Below are 16,858 nucleotides of genomic sequence, written 5' to 3' on the forward strand. Positions count from 1 at the left end.
CCACTGAGGCGGGCAGCACTGAAGGGCTAAACTCCCAGGCAGCTGTGCCTCCCCGGAGCTGCCCCTCGCCTCCAGCCTGGCCATAAGAGATTATGATATCCCTTCAGAATAGCCTATGCCTGTGCCAGAAAGTGAGGGACATGCTCAGAAGGTGATGGGGACATTCCAAGGGACACTGGAGCCATCCTGTGGCTTCTCATCTTTGCTCACAATTTATAGCTTTGCAGCTGCTTCTAGGTTTTAAGCTCCCATCCTGTAGTATATCAGGGAAAACACACATCCTATAAACATTCTATAAAACCAGGACTTCAGACAACAGATCAGCAGCAGGCTTCCCCTCCCAGCTTCCTTCCAGGGACTGAGGAGCATGCACACGCCCAGCGTCCTGTCCAGAGTCTTGGTCTTAGTCCTCCTCCATCCCAAAGAACCTGCTGCTGCCTTTGACTTCCCGAGCCCAGTGGGCTCCAGGCTTCAGCACTCCCATTACTCACTATTTCTTTTCTGATTTTGATTCACAGAGACCTTATTTTTCAGCCTGGCATTGACTTTTTAATTTACTCTATATATTTCACCTATTTACTGTTTGGGCCAGCAGGGGGAGGGCCACCCCGGGGAGGACATGTGGGAGGAGGCCCTTTGATCCTGGACTGAGGCACCAGCTCTGGCCAAGTCCCCAGTAGGGCTGCCCTGGTGCTGCTGCCTCACAGGGCAAGTCCCCAACCCTCAGGGAAAAGGCACTGATCCCAACACCGGGCGAGGACCACCTGGCTGGAGGAGGGGCTGCGAGCTCCCTAAGTCACCTGAGCTGCCTCAGGTCAGCCCAGGTGGGGAGGCCAAGGCGGGAAGGGGAGAGGAGGGTTTCCCGTTCCCCAGGCCGGGTCGCGGACCCTGAGCTACTTCGCCCTCCCCAAGGCCCCACACTTTCCCTAAGCACCCCCTCGCCCCCTGTCCGCAGCCAAGCCCCTCGCTCCTGCACCGGCGACCCCCATTTCCTGGGCGGACCCCAGGGCAGGACCCTCCGTGGGGCACAAGCGCGTGCCGAACAGGGCAGGGACCCTGCCTGCGTCCCCGGGGCTCCCATGAGGCAGCGAGGCAGCGGGGCGGGCCCGGAGCGGGGTAAGGGGGAGCAGGGGGGCGGGCGGGGGAGCCGGGGCGACGAGGGCAGCGGGAGCAGCAGGGGGAAGCAGGTTGGAGCCACCGCCCGCGGCCACGGGTGCCGGAGCCCGCCCCGCCCCGCCGCGCCCCTTCCGAGTGGGCGGGGCTCCCCGCTGCCGCCCTCCCGGGCCCGCCGCCGCCCGCCGGGTCCTAGCGCCGGGTCCGGACTCCGGGGCGGGCACCTGCGCTGCCTCTCGCCGGTCGCGGCCCGCGGGGTGACCCGGCGGCCGGCCTAGCCGCAGCTGCCCCTCCGCCCCGCCCGCCATGAGGAGCGCGCAACCCCTGGTCCTTCTGTCCCTGGTGGCTTTTTGCCGGCGCGGTGAGTTCTCTTCGGGAGCCGAGGGGCGCGCCCGATCCCCCGCGCAGCAGCTGCCGCCACAGGTGGGAGGCGGGAGGGCGGGGCGGGTGCCCGCCCGGGGAGGGGCCCGAGTCTGTCCCGGCCGGACGGGGTCTTGGGCGAGGCGAGCCCGGCCGGGGCCTGGGGGGTCCGAGGTGTGGGGTGGGGGCTGGCCGTGCTCCCCGCGCACTTGCCCGACCGCCTCGCCGCGCACCTGCCCCACCGCCTCCCCGCGCACTTGCCGGACCACCTCCCGGCGCACCTGCCCGACCGCCTCCCCGCGCACCTGCCCCACCGCCTCCCCGCGCACCTGCCCTACCGCCTCCCGGCGCACCTGCCCGGACAGCCTCCCCGCGCACCTGCCCGGACCGCCTCCCCGTGCACCTGCCCCGACCACCTCCCCACGCACCTGTCCCCGACCGCCTCCCCGCGCACCTGCCCCACCGCCTCCCCGCGCACCTGCCCTACCGCCTCCCGGCGCACCTGCCCGGACAGCCTCCCCGCGCACCTGCCCGGACCGCCTCCCCGTGCACCTGCCCCGACCACCTCCCCGCGCACCTGTCCCCGACCGCCTCCCCGCGCACCTGCCCCACCGCCTCCCCGCGAGGACCTGTGAGTTCAGCCCGGGCTGCGATGCATCGGGGTGCGGGACGCGGACTCCAGGCGCCCACAGGCTCCGCGGCGGCCCGGTGTAGACGCCAGGGAGCTCACCCCGCTGCCCCGCCTTGGAGAGGGGCCCCCAGGCTGCCGGGGAATCCAGAAACCCAGCCGGGACGGGAGGGGCTTGCCCAGATCGCCGACCCAGAATGCTTGCAGTTGGGGGCGGGTCTCCCAAGAAACACACTCTCCGGACACCGCTGCTTCGGGCCCCCCACTCTTGGGGCTGCGCTGGCTTGGACAGACGGGCGAGGGCCGGCCGGCGCAGTGGAGCCGGGCCTCTGACACCTGGACGGGAGACCCCATGGCCCTTCCCAGGCTGAGTCCCGGCGTGGTGAGGTCGCCTTCACTGGGTTTCAGGATCCCCCAGAGTCCAAGGACTCTTTCAGCCCCTGCGGTCTGCCCCGAGCTTGCCCTCTGAGCCCTGGCTGGCCAGGAAGACCAGGACACAGCTTCCCTGGACGGGACACCCCACTAGGGGTGCAGGAGGCCGGAGTGAGAGGACATACAAGTTCCTCCGGGGCAGTGAAGCTGTCACCAACGTGGCGTCTGCACCCAATGAATGTGTCTGGGCCTGTCACCACTTGCTGGGCGACCCTGTGCCACTCTTGTCGCCTCTCCGGGCCTCAGAATCCCCATCTGTTCTGTAGAAGGGACATGCCCTGCCTACATCCTTGGGACTCAGATGTGAGTCTGGTGCAGTGTTTCTTAAGCTCGGGCCAGGATGGCCCAGCACAGGTTCCTGGGCCCCACTCTGGCCTCACGGGATCGGGAGCTCTGGAAATAGAGCCTGGGAACCTGCATCCAGGTGATTCTTACACGTGACTGGAGATGCTACTCATAATATGTCGTGAGCTTTTTGTAAAAAGTAAAAACTCCAACCTTGTTTTTTTTTAAAATCCAGAGCTGCCTTTTAATAAATACAAATCTCCCGATCCTTTTCTCAGTTAAGGACACACCCAAGCTGAAAATCACTCTGCTTCCTGGATGCCGCCTTGCCAGGAGATTCTGTTGATCTTTAGCTTCTGTAGTTTGTATTCCAAAACAATAGATGCTTTTTCATTTTTCTAATATTAGGTTTTAAGATTATGCTTTTTTGACACACACTTAACACAGTTGAGGATTCAGGTTATGGCTTCCTCCCAGATTGTTAATCCCTTTCTGCAGGGGCAGGGGGCGGGGCTGTTTGTTCAGAAAAGGCCTAGGAAGGACAGACACAACTCCCCAGAGCCACTGAGTCATGACTGACCCCTAGTGGTGGCCTCTCTGTTGCCGTGTGGACCCATGTGCTGAGGTGTGACCCCCAGAGGCACCCAGGAAGGAGGCTTCCACTCATTCTGCACCACACTTGTGCAGGGGTGAGAGGCCCGTCTCTTGTCTTTTGAACCCAGCAGGCAGAAAGCAACACATAAGTGTTGTTCTGGGCTCCGGCTGCCTTTTTGGTGGAGATGGGAGTGCATCCCAGCTCCTGTGGGTCAGCCTGCTGGTCGTCCACCCTTCCACCCCCGCCTACACAGGCACACGTACAAGTGAAACCTGCGAAGGCAGGAACACACGCTGGGCTGGGTCACCAACATGGTCTCCCTTTGAGGGCAGGACAAGGACAGAGGCACCGGGGTCTGGGGGGCCCCTCCCTGCGGGTGGCTCTGAGACCACTTTGGCTCTCACTGGCTGGGGTTCCTCAGGTCTTTGTCTTAGTTTCCCTGGATGAGAAACGGGGAACAGGCAAGAAAATCTGAGGTTTTCAGAACCGCCAACTCTGGAGCTCACAGCCCGTCCCCAGGATGGGGAATGGACCCTCAGGCCGGCCAAGTGCCCAAGAAGCAGGGCAGCCCCAAAGATCAGCATGCGGAGCCTGCAGAGCAGCCCTGGCCTGTCAGGAACCCAGTGGACCAGCCTCCTGGGGCTACAGAGACGTGGGTCCCAGCCTCTCCCTGTCCTACAGGACCAGGAGCTGCAGATTCTGACCCAGACACACCTCAGAAAGGCCAGAGGGGCCTGGCAAGTGATAGGGACATGCTTTCTGAAATGACAGGTCAGCCCACATACACACACAGAACAGGCTGTGGGAGGGACCAGCTTTAGCCTGGGGCTGCAGACGGGCTTCGGGGTATTCAAACAGCTGGCCTCTGGGAGGGTCCAGTGGAGCAGAGGCAGAGCTCAGAATCTAGGCCAAGCATCCAGAAGACCCCTCTGGACAGCCCCAGGCAGCCTGGGGGAGGGACAGTGGGCAGCAGGTGCACCCGGGAGCATCTTTCACAAGGCACTAAATATTGCATCTGCTCCAGATAGGCAGCGAGTTGGAAAGTGCAGGCGGAGGCTGAGTGGCGGCTCTGCAGCCGCATGTCCAGCCCTGCACCCACCCAGGAGCCCACCTCGGCCTGGCTGAGCTGGCAATCTCGGCCCGGCCCTCTGGCCCCACCCAGGGAAAGGGTTGGGCAAAAAGCAGGGCCCTGGCACTTCAGGGAAGGCGGCTGGTGGTGAGCTTCCCACGGGATGAGACCCAGTCCCCTGGGCACCCTGCCCCCTCCTGGTCCCCACTCTGGCCGCAGCTGCTCTCCTGCCCCTGGCTACTTCCTCTGCGCATCTCCTTTTCCCTGTTGCTGGGCTCCGGGCTCTAGTGCCCTTGACCTTCCTCAGAGTCTCCCTCTGAGGCACCGCCCCCAGCTCTGCCCTTAGCTGGCACCAGGGTAAACAGGACCAAGGCCCGAGCTCACCTTCAGTCCCAGACTAGTGAAGGACACATGGGGCAAAGAGCCACGTACCACTGGGCAAGAGATCCAGGGCCGTGGGCACCGAGGGCGCAGACCAGGCTTCAGGCAGGAGCCACACCTCTCCTGTCCGCCCAGACCAGAGTCAATGGCCGGCGGGACCCTGGCACCCAGGTCTCAAAGGCACCTTCACTCTGGAAGTCTTAACTCCAAAACCTTTGCCATGGTCAGTCCCATTCTCATGTGGAAGCACCAGCATGCACCCCGCTCGCTGACACGCACCGCAAACCCCCAGCAGGATCATTCTGGTGCTTTGCCTGCTCTCGTCTCTGGCACATACCATGGTGCCTGGCACAGGACGGACACGTGACGGTCGGTGGCCTGGGGGCAGTGCTGGCCGAGGAAAGAGTGGCCTCACTTGGAAGTAAGAGCGAACCGTGGCAGGGCAAGGCTAGGGCAGGGGTTGGGGGACAGTGAGGGCTGGCTGGTGCCAGAGGCAAGGGTCTTTGGATGCCGAGCTGGCGCATCGGGGCTGCAGGCTGGGAAAGCCCTGGCTGGGGGACTGCTCCATGACCCCTGTCCCCCTGAGTGGCACGTGGTGGCAGCGTCAGAGTCGGGCTGGGACGTGGCAGGGGGGCTACAGGAAGAGCGGGAGAGGGAGGCCGGATGGATGGACTTGGGATACGGAGCACACCTGCGGCCCCCGTCCTGGACCAACCGTCGGGGTGTGGGCTGCCCTCCCGCAGAGGGCAGGGGGGAAGAGGAGGCGGCACCAGGGAAGAGAGCCAAGCTCTGCCTCGGCGCCCGCGGCGGCCTGCAGTCTCTTCCCGGCCCGTGCTGGCGCGATGGGGCCCCGCCGCCTGACTGCGCCCGTTTTCCCAGGGGACTGCCGCGTGGCCAACGCAGAGGAGAAGCTGGTCGACGACCTTCTAAACAGAACCCGCTACAACAACCTGATCCGGCCGGCCACCAGCTCGGCCCAGCTCATCTCCATCCAGCTGCAGCTCTCGCTGGCGCAGCTCATCAGCGTGGTAGGTGCAGGCCGGCCCCCACGGCGTCGTGGTGCACGGCTGGGGCCCGCGGCTTTGCCCATGCTTCAGGCGAGGCCAGATCCTCGGCCGCTCCTCTTCCTTGTGCAGGAACTAAGGAGTCTGCCGAAGTCGTGAGGCCCGAGGCCCCTGTGCGGTGCCTCTTTCCTCCCGGGAGCACAGGCTCCGCTCGGGCTCTCCCCTTGCACTGCACATCTGCCCGCCCCCGGCACACTGGTCCCAGTTTGGAGCCACCTGCTAATCTGGGATCTCGGTATCAATTAAAATGCTTTGACTTCAAGTCTGAGAACATCTGAGCACCAGTGGCTAAAACAGTAAGAACGAGGCCACGAGAGCAGGCCAGCAGGGTCCGTGATGGTCGGTGGTGTTGGGGTGCTACGGGGCTGCACGTGATTCTGGTTCCCACCACGGTCGTAGGATGGTGGCCACAGCTCCAAATGTGACATCCTCGCACGACAATGTCTGTGGCAGGAGCTGGCAAATCCTTCCCGGGGTCCCATGTCGACTAGGAGGACAAGCGTCCCAGAGGGCTGCCCTGTAGGGAGCCCTGGGGTCCTGGCCCCACCTTAGCCACAGCAGCTGTGACGTAGGGAGACACAGCAAGGAGGCTGGAGATGGGACGAGAAGTCCGTGGGGGTCGTGGCTTTGTTAACAGAGAGGATGTGAAGGGAATGACCCCTGGGGGGGGGCAGCCCACAGGCCTCCTCCCCGAGCCATGTGGGGACGGGACCAGTGAGCGAGGGTGTGGAAAGGGGGCCCAGGTTGCAGAGTTCACAAGCAGGGGCGTGGGGTGGGGACAGGGGTGCGGAGATCCCGGGAGCTCCCCTTCTCCCCTCCTTGTCTCTGAGCCGACACGTCCAGAGGAGCCATGGCCCTTTCCATCCCATCTACAGGGCTGGAACCTGCCCCAGGAGTGGCTCTGAGGGGCATGTTGCAGGCATCGTGTGGGTCACGGGGAGGGAGGCAAACAGTGGGGCTGAGCCTCCTGGGGCAGGTGGCTGGCTTCTCTCCCGCCCCCCCAAACCACTGCCCTGCAGAGGGCTGGGGGGAAGGCCCCTGAGAGGAAGCACAGCCAGAGGATGGGGGAGGGAGGAATGCCCTCTGAGCCCCACTGGAAAGAATAGGGAATTCAGGCCAAGCCAGGCCCAGGCTGATGGCGGATGTTACGGTCCAGCCAGAGGCTTTGTGCTTAATGGGGTGAGCCAGCTGCCTCTCTGCAGCTGCCGCCCGGGTGAGGGGAAATAGGCAGGTGGCCCCGGGCACACTTGCAGGCGGAGGCTGCCCCTGCCAGGCCTCCTCTGTGGGCCCTGTGAGGCAACAGAAGTTACCAGAAGGAGGAGGGCACCCAACCTCCAGCCCTGCACTGTGAGCTGTGATCACCCTGAAAGCAGAGTGGAGACTAGGTGTTCAGTTCTTCAGTTCTAGGAGCTGCTTCTTCTGTATTCCAGGGTCTGGTTTTCAAGGAGGGAGGGTTATGGGCAAGACTAGTTTAAAGATGGAAGCTTCTAGGGAGAAAGCAAGGAGTGCGTGCTGGGCGTGGCAGCAGGCCCTCACGGTGCTCCCTGGGGCGGCCAGGTTTTGAGCTGGTGTCCTCAGTGCGTTCAGCAGGCACTGTGGGTGAGAACATCACAAGTGATGTATCTGGAACGCAGGTGGCCATGTAATATGTTTGCTCAAACTGACCCAATTGCTCACTTAAGACCTATGCATTTTACTGTATGTAAACTTTACTGCAACTTAAAGAAATGTTTTTAAAGAAAGATAAAGGCATTCAGCATTTGGTAAAGGCAGAGTAGGTTGCTGCAGACTAACTTTTCCATAAGAACAACTAGAAAAGCTGTATAAAAATGCCTCTCCCTGCACAAATCTGTTTGACAGTCTTGGAGAATGCAGCCAGGTCTTGAGGGTACCAGGTTCCGGGATGTGACCCTTTGGTCTGTGGTGCTTTTCCCCACATGTGATGACAGGTACACAGTAAAAGCCCAAGGGGCTAAGAAGCTGAGTACAGCGTGGTGGCCACGAGGCTGGAAGCCCAGCTGAATATCTGGTGCTCCTCCAAGGCTGGGGGCACATACCAGCATTTCAGCCCCACGAGATGCGGAGACACTGAAAAGACCACCTATAAAAGTAAAAATGGATCAAAAATAGACCAGCTCTCAAAACAACTAAGCATGCTTTGAACCAGCTCAGATACAGACTAGATGAAGGGGATCTGCTTCTCCTCTAACTGTCTGCCATTAAGCCAAAGTCAGTACTCCCTGGAGGCATATGAAGCTTACTAGGCACACAATAAGGCAAGATGAAATGAGAAAAGACCGAGAGAAAAAAGAAGACAATGGAAACAGATGCACAGATGATTCAGATATTGGATTGATCCGACAAAGATTTTATTTTTTTTTTAATTTTTATTTATTTATGATAGTCACACACACACACACAGAGAGAGAGAGAGAGAGAGGCAGAGACACAGGCAGAGGGAGAAGCAGGCTCCATGCACCGGGAGCCCGACGTGGGATTCGATCCCGGGTCTCCAGGATTGCGCCCTGGGCCAAAGGCAGGTGCCAAACCGCTGCACCACCCAGGGATCCCCCGACAAAGATTTTAAAGCAATTCCCAATAATGGGGCAAATTTTATGTTACGTGCATTTTACCACTATTAAAAATAAATAATGAAGACAATTAATAATAAATTTTTCTGAATAAATTTTCCTAAAAGGAAAATAACAGCCATCTGTACATTCAAGGAATTTATAATGATGGAGAATTTAAAATTTACTGGATGGGGTTAATAGCAGATGGGTCATAGCAGAAGAGAAGGTTAATGCACTGGAAGAGAGGTCAATAGAAAATATCTAGACAAATAACCAGGTAAAGGATGCAGAAAAGACTATAATATAGTACATGAAGAAAAGGTCATCTCTATCCTGGGTCCTGGGAGTTCCAGGGAAGGAGAAACAATCAAACAGAAGCAGTGTGTGAGTGATACTGGCAGAACTTTCCAAACCTGACCAAAGACATGAAAATACAGATTCAAGAGTCTCTATGAACCCTCTGAGGGATAAACACAAAATCATACTCAGGCTCACCTTGGCAACTCCTTACAACGAAAGGCAAAGAGACAATCTTAACCGTGGTGATGGTGGGAGGGTGGGGGCGAGGTAGGGGCGACCATAATACTGACAGCTGAACATGGAAGCCAAGGAGCTGAATGACACTTTAAAGTCCCACAAGAGGGGATCTGGGTGGCTCAGCAGTTTGGCGCCTGCCTCTGGCTCAGGGCGTGATCTTGGCGTCCCGGGATCGAGTCCCCCATCAGGCCCCTTGCGTGGAGCCTGCTTCTCCCTCTGCCTATGTCTCTGCCTCTCTCTCTCTGTGTGTCTTCATGAATAAATAAATAAAATATTAAAAAAAAATAAAGTCCCACAAGGACAAAACTGCAAGCCTAGAAGGTAGACAACCAGTGAAAATATATTTCAAAAATAAAGGTCAAATAAAGATGTTTTTAGGCCAAAAAGAATTTAACACAAGACGAGCAAATACTAAAGGATCTTCTTTAATCATAAGGAAAACAATCCCAGATGGAAACATTGAAACGTAGGAAAGAGTGAAGCACAGCAGAAAGGGTCAATGTATGGGTGAATTTAAGTTAAATCGACTGTATAAAACAATAGTAACTCATGAGGTTTTAATCACATGTAGAATTAAATAATGACAGCACTAGCCTGCTTCAGGAGGGGACAGAGGGTGCTAAAATGTTTGACATCCTTGCCCTGTTCTGGAAGCAATACAGCTACTCATTTATATTAGACTCTAACACATCAGATACATGCGTATTATAGTCACCAGGGTAGCAACTAAAGAAGAGTCCTGTTGCTATGCACAGAAAATGGAATGACAAAATAACTAAAACATAGCAAGAAAGGAGAGGAAAGGGATGGTGTAGAAAACAGACTGTAGGTTTAAACTCAAATAAAACCAGTAACTAAATTAAATGTAAATGGCCTAAATAATTAGTACAAGACAATGTGAGGATGTCAGCTGCCTGGATTTCCAGAAGGAGGGAATAGCATGTGGAAAGGGAGGAGCAAAGAAAGGAGCGCACGTGGGAGGGCGCTGGAGTGTGTGCCGTCTGGAGCCCATGGGGAGGGCGGAGGGGGCAGCCGGTGTAGGGCCATGTCCGTGGTGAGCAGGACTTTGGCTTTTACTTTGGGTGGACGGGGAAGGAGGGGGTTTCAGCAGAGCTGCATAGTCTGAGAAGATGAGAACAGCCTTTGGGGAAGTTCACCCTGGCTGCTGAGACAGCCTGGGGGAGGAGGAAGACTGCGGGACAAGGAGGAAGATGGAGGGGCAAGGAGGAAGACAGGGTGGGAAAAGGAAGATGGGGAGCAAGGAGGAAGACTGGGTGGGGCGGGGGAGGAGGCAGATGGTCTGGGTTTGGGGGTGCTGGGGGCCGGGGCAGATGCTGCTGGCCGCCCAGGCAGCCGGGCTGAAGCAGACAAAGCTGCGGCGCGGCGGGCAGCGTCTTCAGGACTCCGGGTCAGAGGCCCCGGCGTCTGGCTTGTGGAGTCATCACGGGGCCCGAGCCAGCGCAGCATTGGTCCGGCGGGGTCACGAGCTGTGGCCCACACGCTGGGGGTGGGATCCGACCGAGCCGTCCCAGCATCGGTGGGCAGCGGCTGGCCACCTGGCGGAGCTCGGCGCCCTCTCCTTCCTCCCCCCTCACCTCCCTGTTTCCCTCCCCAGAATGAGCGCGAACAGATCATGACCACCAACGTCTGGCTGAAACAGGTAAGTGCACGCAGGATCCGCAGCGGGGGGGCATGTCCTCTGGCCCGCCCCTTGGTGGCGGTGACCTCGGAATGACAGGGCCTCGGCCCGTGTGCGCAGGAGTGGACCGACTACCGCCTGGCCTGGAACAGCTCCCGCTACGAGGGCGTCAACATCCTGAGGATCCCCGCCAAGCGCATCTGGCTGCCTGACATCGTGCTTTACAACAAGTGAGGGGCGGGGCTGGCGGAGAAGGTGGGGGGCAGCAGGTAGAGGAGGTGGGGGGCCGGGGCAGCAGGCGGAGGAGGTGGGGGGGGCCGGGGCAGCAGGAGGAGGTGGAGGGCAGCAGGTGGAGGAGGTGAGGGGGTGCTGGGGCAGCAGATAGAGGTGGGGGGTGCCGGGGCAGTAGGCCCAGCCTCGGGGGGGTCCTCGGTCCCTACACCAGCCCTGGGCCTCACCTGCGCCTCACTCACCGAGCCGCGCTGGGCGGTGAGGCTGCAGGAGGAATTAGAAGAAGGCAGCGCCAGCAACCGCCACATGGGTGGGGAAGTGGAGGCCGGGGGGCGGGGGTCGCCCTGGCTCCTCAGGCACAGCTGGGACCAGGGCCAGCATGTTGGCTACGTTCAGGGCTCGTTCCGTCCCGCCTCCTGGCTGGCTGGCCCTCACCGTGTCGATGCTGGGCATTGGCAGCACAGTCTCTCGGGTCGGCCGAGGGGCCTGGAGAGCCTTGTGGGCTCAGTGTCACCAGCAGCATGTGAAACAAGCGTGAGGTCTGTGCACACCAGGCCTGGGTTCGGGTTCTAGGTGTGCTTCTTCCTCATTTTCTGACCCTGAAGACGTCACTTACCTTCTCAGTATCCCCACCTGTCGGACAGGGATGCTACTAAACCCCAGGGCCGTGACCTCTGCTGTCCCGTGAGGGCAGCGGGGCCGGAACGGCGACCGCGGGGCAGGCCTACGGGCTGGCCGGCGTGCTCACCACGCTCCTCTCGCACCCCAGCGCTGACGGGACCTACGAGGTGTCTCTCTACACCAACGTGGTGGTGCGCTCCAACGGCAGCATCCTGTGGCTGCCGCCCGCCATCTACAAGAGCGCCTGCAAGATCGAGGTCAAGCACTTCCCCTTCGACCAGCAGAACTGCACCCTCAAGTTCCGTTCCTGGACCTACGACCACACGGAGATCGACATGGTGCTCAAGTCACCCACGGCCAGCATGGACGACTTCACCCCCAGCGGCGAGTGGGACATTGTGGCGCTGCCTGGGCGCAGGACGGTGAACCCGCAGGACCCCAGCTACGTGGACGTGACGTACGACTTCATCCTGCGGCGCAAGCCGCTCTTCTACACCATCAACCTCATCATCCCCTGCCTGCTCATCACCTCGCTGGCCATCCTGGTCTTCTACCTGCCGTCTGACTGCGGTGAGAAGATGACGCTGTGCATCTCCGTGCTGCTGGCGCTCACCGTCTTCCTGCTGCTCATCTCCAAGATCGTGCCGCCCACGTCCCTGGACGTGCCGCTCATCGGCAAGTACCTCATGTTCACCATGGTGCTGGTCACCTTCTCCATCGTCACGAGCGTCTGTGTGCTCAACGTGCACCACCGCTCGCCCAGCACCCACACCATGGCGCCCTGGGTCCGGCGCTGCTTCCTGCATAAGCTGCCCACCTTCCTCTTCATGAAGCGCCCAGACAGCAGCCCCTCGAGGGCCCCCCCGCCTGGCCAGCCGCAGCCCAGCAGGACCGAGGCCGCCGCCCCCCAGCCCTATGGGAGCCCCGTGTACCCTGTGAACCCCACGCCTGTGGCCCCCAAGTCCCCAGCGGGCTCGGGCTCTGGCGTGGGGTCCACGGCCTGTGACCTCCGGCTGAGGGCTTCCGGGAGGTTCCGGTGGGACGTGCAGGAGGCCTTAGAGGGCGTCAGCTTCATCGCCCGGCACATGCAGAGTGACGACCGAGACCAGAGCGTAAGTCCGGCCCAGCCCCACTTCCCACAGCCCCTGCCCGGGGCCCCCAGCTGCAGCAGGGGACCCACTGCTGGACCGAGCGTGTGGCTTCCTGCGTCGGGGAAGGGGAAGGAAGGAGCGAGGATCCCTGTTTGTTTTGGGGTCCCCCAAAAGCAGCCCCTGAGGTGAGGGCCTGGGCCAAGGTGGTTCAGTGTGGGTGACCTCAGGAAGTCCAGGGAGGAGGCAGGGAGAGACTGGGAAGGGCCGGCAGCCCCCGAGTACTGGGCTCTGGGGGCTGGGTCCTTGGGAGACCCCATGAGGAGCAGGGGGCAGAGGAGGGCAGAGCAGGGCCGTGGGACTGGAAGGTGCCCCAGCCTGGGGGACCAGGGTGGGCATCTGCTCCCGCCCTCACCTGCCCGTGGGGCAGCCACACAGGTGGCCCCGGCGACGGGGGTCAGAGCCACCGGGCCCAACGACGCTGCGTCCAGGGTCATAATGCCGAACGGAAGACGATTACATTTTTTTGGAAGATTTTTTGTTTATTTATTCATGAGAGACACAGAGAGACAGAGAGACACTGACTGGGCAGAGAGAGAAGCAGGCTCCATGCAGGGAGCCAGAGGCGGGGCTCGATCTTGTGACCCTGGGGTCACGCCCTTGGGCCCCCCCCCCCCCCCCCCCCCCCCCCCCCCCCCGGGCTGCCCCAGAGTCTTGAAGACAGGTCGAGTTTACCTCCCCAGGACAAATGACATCTGCGGCCCGGGCAGGGGATGCTGGCCTCCCTCTGGCGACCCCCGCAGGGTCCGGGACCCGCTTCCACGCCCGCTGCCAGCAGCCGCATACGGGGCGCCCCACGCACAGCCCCAAACAGTGGTCGGAAATCAGGGCTGTGGGAGCGAAACCCCAGGAGCAGGGAGAGGCCGCAAGGGGGCGGGGGGGGGGGGGGAGGGGATGGAGGGAGAGGGGCATGGGGGAGGGGAGGGGGGAGGTCTGGGGAAGGGGGGAGGAGGGGAGGGAGGGAGAAGGGGCGGGGCGGGGCGGGGGGCGCAGGGCGGGGCGAGCGGGGAGGGACGGGGGAGGGGCGGGGGGCGAAGGGCCGGGGAGGGGCCGGGGAGGGGCGCGGCGGGGGCGGGGCGGGGGCGGGGCGGTTCCGGGGAGCCCAGACCAACGGGGCCGCTGACGTCACCGGGTCCGCCCAGAGTCCCGGGCCAGCCGCCGCCGCCGCCGCCGCCGCGTCCTGTGAGTCCTGCTCGGGCCACTCCCGCGGGGCCATGGGCGCGGGGACCCCGGCTCAGCCCGTCCCCAGCGCACAGCCCACAGCGGCCCGGGGATGGGGTCAGGCCGGTGAGGGCGCGGCACCGGGAGGCTGCCCCGCGGCCGGAGGAGCGGAGCCGGTTGGGGACCAGGCACCGGGGCAGCGGTTTCAGCAGCGGCTTCCAGGCGTCCTGTCCCCAGGCGCGGGGTGCGCCCCAGATCCTCCTTTGGGTAGAGCCGGCCCAGGGAGGGGGCTGGGCCTGAAAATAAGGGAAGGGGCCGGGGATCCCCGGGGGCTCAGCGGTTTGGCGCCTGCCCTTGGCCCAGGGCGTGACCCTGGGGTTCTGGGATCGAGTCCCGTGTCGGGCTCCTGCATGGAGCCTGCTTCTCCCTCTGCCTGGGTCTCTCTCTGTCTTTCTCTCTCTGTGTCTATCATAAATAAATCAATCGTAAAAAAATAAATAAGGGAAGGGGCCTCGCATTCCCAGGCCAGCGAGTGGCTCTAGGTCACAGCACGGCCTTAATAACCCTTCCTGGACGGCCCAGCACCCCGGGGCCTGCAGGGCTGCAGGGCTTGGGGTGCTGGCCAGGTGAGGGCCGGGGGGTCCCAGCCCCAACAGTGAGGGTCCCCCTCCGGGAAGGAAGGGGAGCGGGGAGGTCCCGGCACCCGTAATGGGCCCTCTGTCTGCCCGCAGGTCGTGGAGGACTGGAAGTACGTGGCCATGGTGGTGGACCGCCTGTTCCTCTGGGTGTTTGTGGTCGTATGTGTGCTGGGCACTGTGGGGCTCTTCCTGCCGCCCCTCTTCCAGACCCACACCCCCTCGGACGGGCCCTAGGCCCCCAGGGGGGCGGGGGGGAGGTGGCGTGAGCAGCCAACTGGGCAGTTTGCTGCTTCCTTCTGAGCGATGGCTGAGGAGGCCCTAAGTACATCACCGCGCGCGAACCACCAGTCAGGGGACAGGATGGAAGCCCCAGCTGTCGTCTCTGAAAGCCCCGGGGAACCCAGCAGAACCCCTCCCTGCAGCAGGGAGTACGCCGGGCATCAGAGCCGCACCCCTGTGTGCCAGGAATCCTGCCCCTAGCCCGGCCCAGCTGTCACCCCATCGCTCTCCACTCCCCCGCCCACCAGCCCACAGGACTCCTCTCAGACCCCAACACACTTCTGGATTCTTCCAGCTCAAAGCCTGTGCATTTGCTGTACCTGCTGCCCCGACCGTCTGCCCGGGAGCTGCGCCCTGGCTGTGGTCCATTGTCTGCTCCCACGTCCCCTCCCCAAGAGGCCTTCCTCGGCCCTCCTGGGCACCTCAAGTTCTCAGTGCTGCTGTGTCGTTCCACGTTGCACCCACTAGAGTGTGAGCTCTGAGACAGCAGGAACTGTCCTTCGTGCTGGCGGCACCCCAGGGCATAGGCCCGAGCTCAGCACCCAGCAGGTGTTTAATAAAGGTTTGTTGAATGACTGACTGAATGAATGAATGAACGACTCCTGTTCCTTCTTCAGGCTCAGGTCCTGTCCTGCGCCCCTCCTGTGAGAATGACCCTCTCCCGTGCACTCCCCAGCCCTGGTCACATGCTGCTTTGGAGCAAGGTGGGGTTCCCGGTGTCCCTACAGATGGTCTGATGGGTCAATACACCCGTGGCGCCCAGCACCTGGCACATGATGGGTCGTTAAAATACTTGTGCAATACAGGAGCACTGAATTGCATATTTTAAATTACATAGTAAAGTTGACTTTTACGTAGTGCTCTCTCCACATTAACTTGATGTGTGTCATCAGGACACAGGAGAGCGCGGTCACTCAGATGGCTCCATCCCTGCTGGTCCCTCCAACCAGCACTAGGGTTTGGCCTTTACAAGAACAGCATTCCAATGAATCACACAGTGTGTCCCCGCTGGAGAGGGGGTGGCTTTTGTCCCTCAGCGCAGGCCTCTGAGACGCCCCCGTGTCATCACATGCACGTACCAACCCAACGTCCCGTGAACGCTGATCCACAGTTATGTACTTACCGGTTCTCAGAAACTATGAACAGAGCTGCTGTAAAATCTCCACACGTATGAGATTTTGTGTCAACAAGAGTTTTCATTCGTCTAGATGAACACCCAGGAGTGTGATCGCTGGGTTCTGTGGGGAATGTGCTTTAACTTCTGAGCCACCGTGGCACCGGGCCCCTGGAGGCCACAGCATCCTGCATCCCCACCCGCACAGCGTGAGAGGCAGCGGCCCTCGGCATCTGTCTGCAGTTGGTGTCTACTGATTCGAGCTGTCGCAGTGGATGTGAAGTGGAGTATCAGCCAGCTTTTAACAGGCGTTTCCCTGGTGGCTAATGCTACTGAACATCTTTTCACGTGACTTTTTTTTCCTACTTTTTTTTGTTTTTTTTTTTTTTACTTTTTTTGCCTGTGCATACATGCCCTCTTTCGTAAACTGTGTGTTTAACTCTTTTGCTCATTTTTAAAATTGGGTTTAGTTTTCTTACTGTTGAGATTTTAAAAACGACTTTATTAAGGTGTGACATATACAGTATAAAATCTGCCCTTTTAAAATATATAATTCAAGGAGTTTTAGTAAATTTATCACCATAATCCAGTTTCAGAACACTTGCCTCACCCCCAACAAAACCCTCATATCTATCTACTCTTACTTCTGAGTGTTCAGGGTACTTTATATCTTCTGGATACAAGTTCTTGGTTGCATACCTGAGTTGCAATATTTTTCAAATCTAGGGGGTTTTTACCTCGATAATGAGAACGCGCTACAAGGGGCCCGAGAGATTGGCCCCAATTCTGGCATTTACTGAGTCCTGCAAAAGGTCTCCTTTGGTTTGGGTTTAAAGCAACCCATCCTGGGAATAACAGAGAGGCCTGAGTCGCAGGTGCCCCCGCCGCGGGTGGGGGGCGCGGAAGCCAGGAGCCTCCCGGGCTGCACCTCGCAGCCTCAGGTCTTTCGTTCTCTTCACTCCTTAACGAGGAGCCCTTCAAACAGCCCGG

The 16,858-nt window shown here is 60.4% G+C and overlaps 1 protein-coding gene across 5 annotated transcripts; it reads left to right on the top strand.

Moving 5' to 3' along the window:
- Nucleotides 1-1,310: 1,310 nt before the first annotated feature.
- On the top strand, nt 1,311-16,401 carry CHRNB4 (cholinergic receptor nicotinic beta 4 subunit). 5 transcript variants are annotated; one of them, XR_004814102.2, is made up of 8 exons: nt 1,311-1,474; nt 5,743-5,891; nt 10,653-10,697; nt 10,797-10,906; nt 11,677-12,640; nt 14,569-14,585; nt 15,050-15,316; nt 15,963-16,401. XR_004814102.2 is itself a non-coding variant. In XM_025450757.3 (7 exons), exons 1-7 carry the CDS (start codon nt 1,420-1,422, stop codon nt 15,227-15,229), a joined length of 1,569 nt encoding a protein of 522 aa, XP_025306542.1. In that variant the 5' UTR covers nt 1,311-1,419; the 3' UTR covers nt 15,230-15,346. The 5 variants fall into 5 exon arrangements, 3 of the variants coding, with proteins under 3 accessions (XP_025306542.1, XP_025306543.1, XP_025306544.1); XR_004814096.2 differs by having other exon boundaries at nt 14,569-14,634; nt 15,963-16,400; XM_025450757.3 differs by lacking the exon at nt 15,963-16,401 and having other exon boundaries at nt 14,569-14,634; nt 15,050-15,346.
- The last annotated feature ends 457 nt before the right edge of the window (nt 16,402-16,858 follow it).

This window comes from Canis lupus, chromosome 13, assembly GCF_003254725.2.
Source record: "Canis lupus dingo isolate Sandy chromosome 13, ASM325472v2, whole genome shotgun sequence".
NCBI lineage: Eukaryota > Metazoa > Chordata > Mammalia > Carnivora > Canidae > Canis > Canis lupus.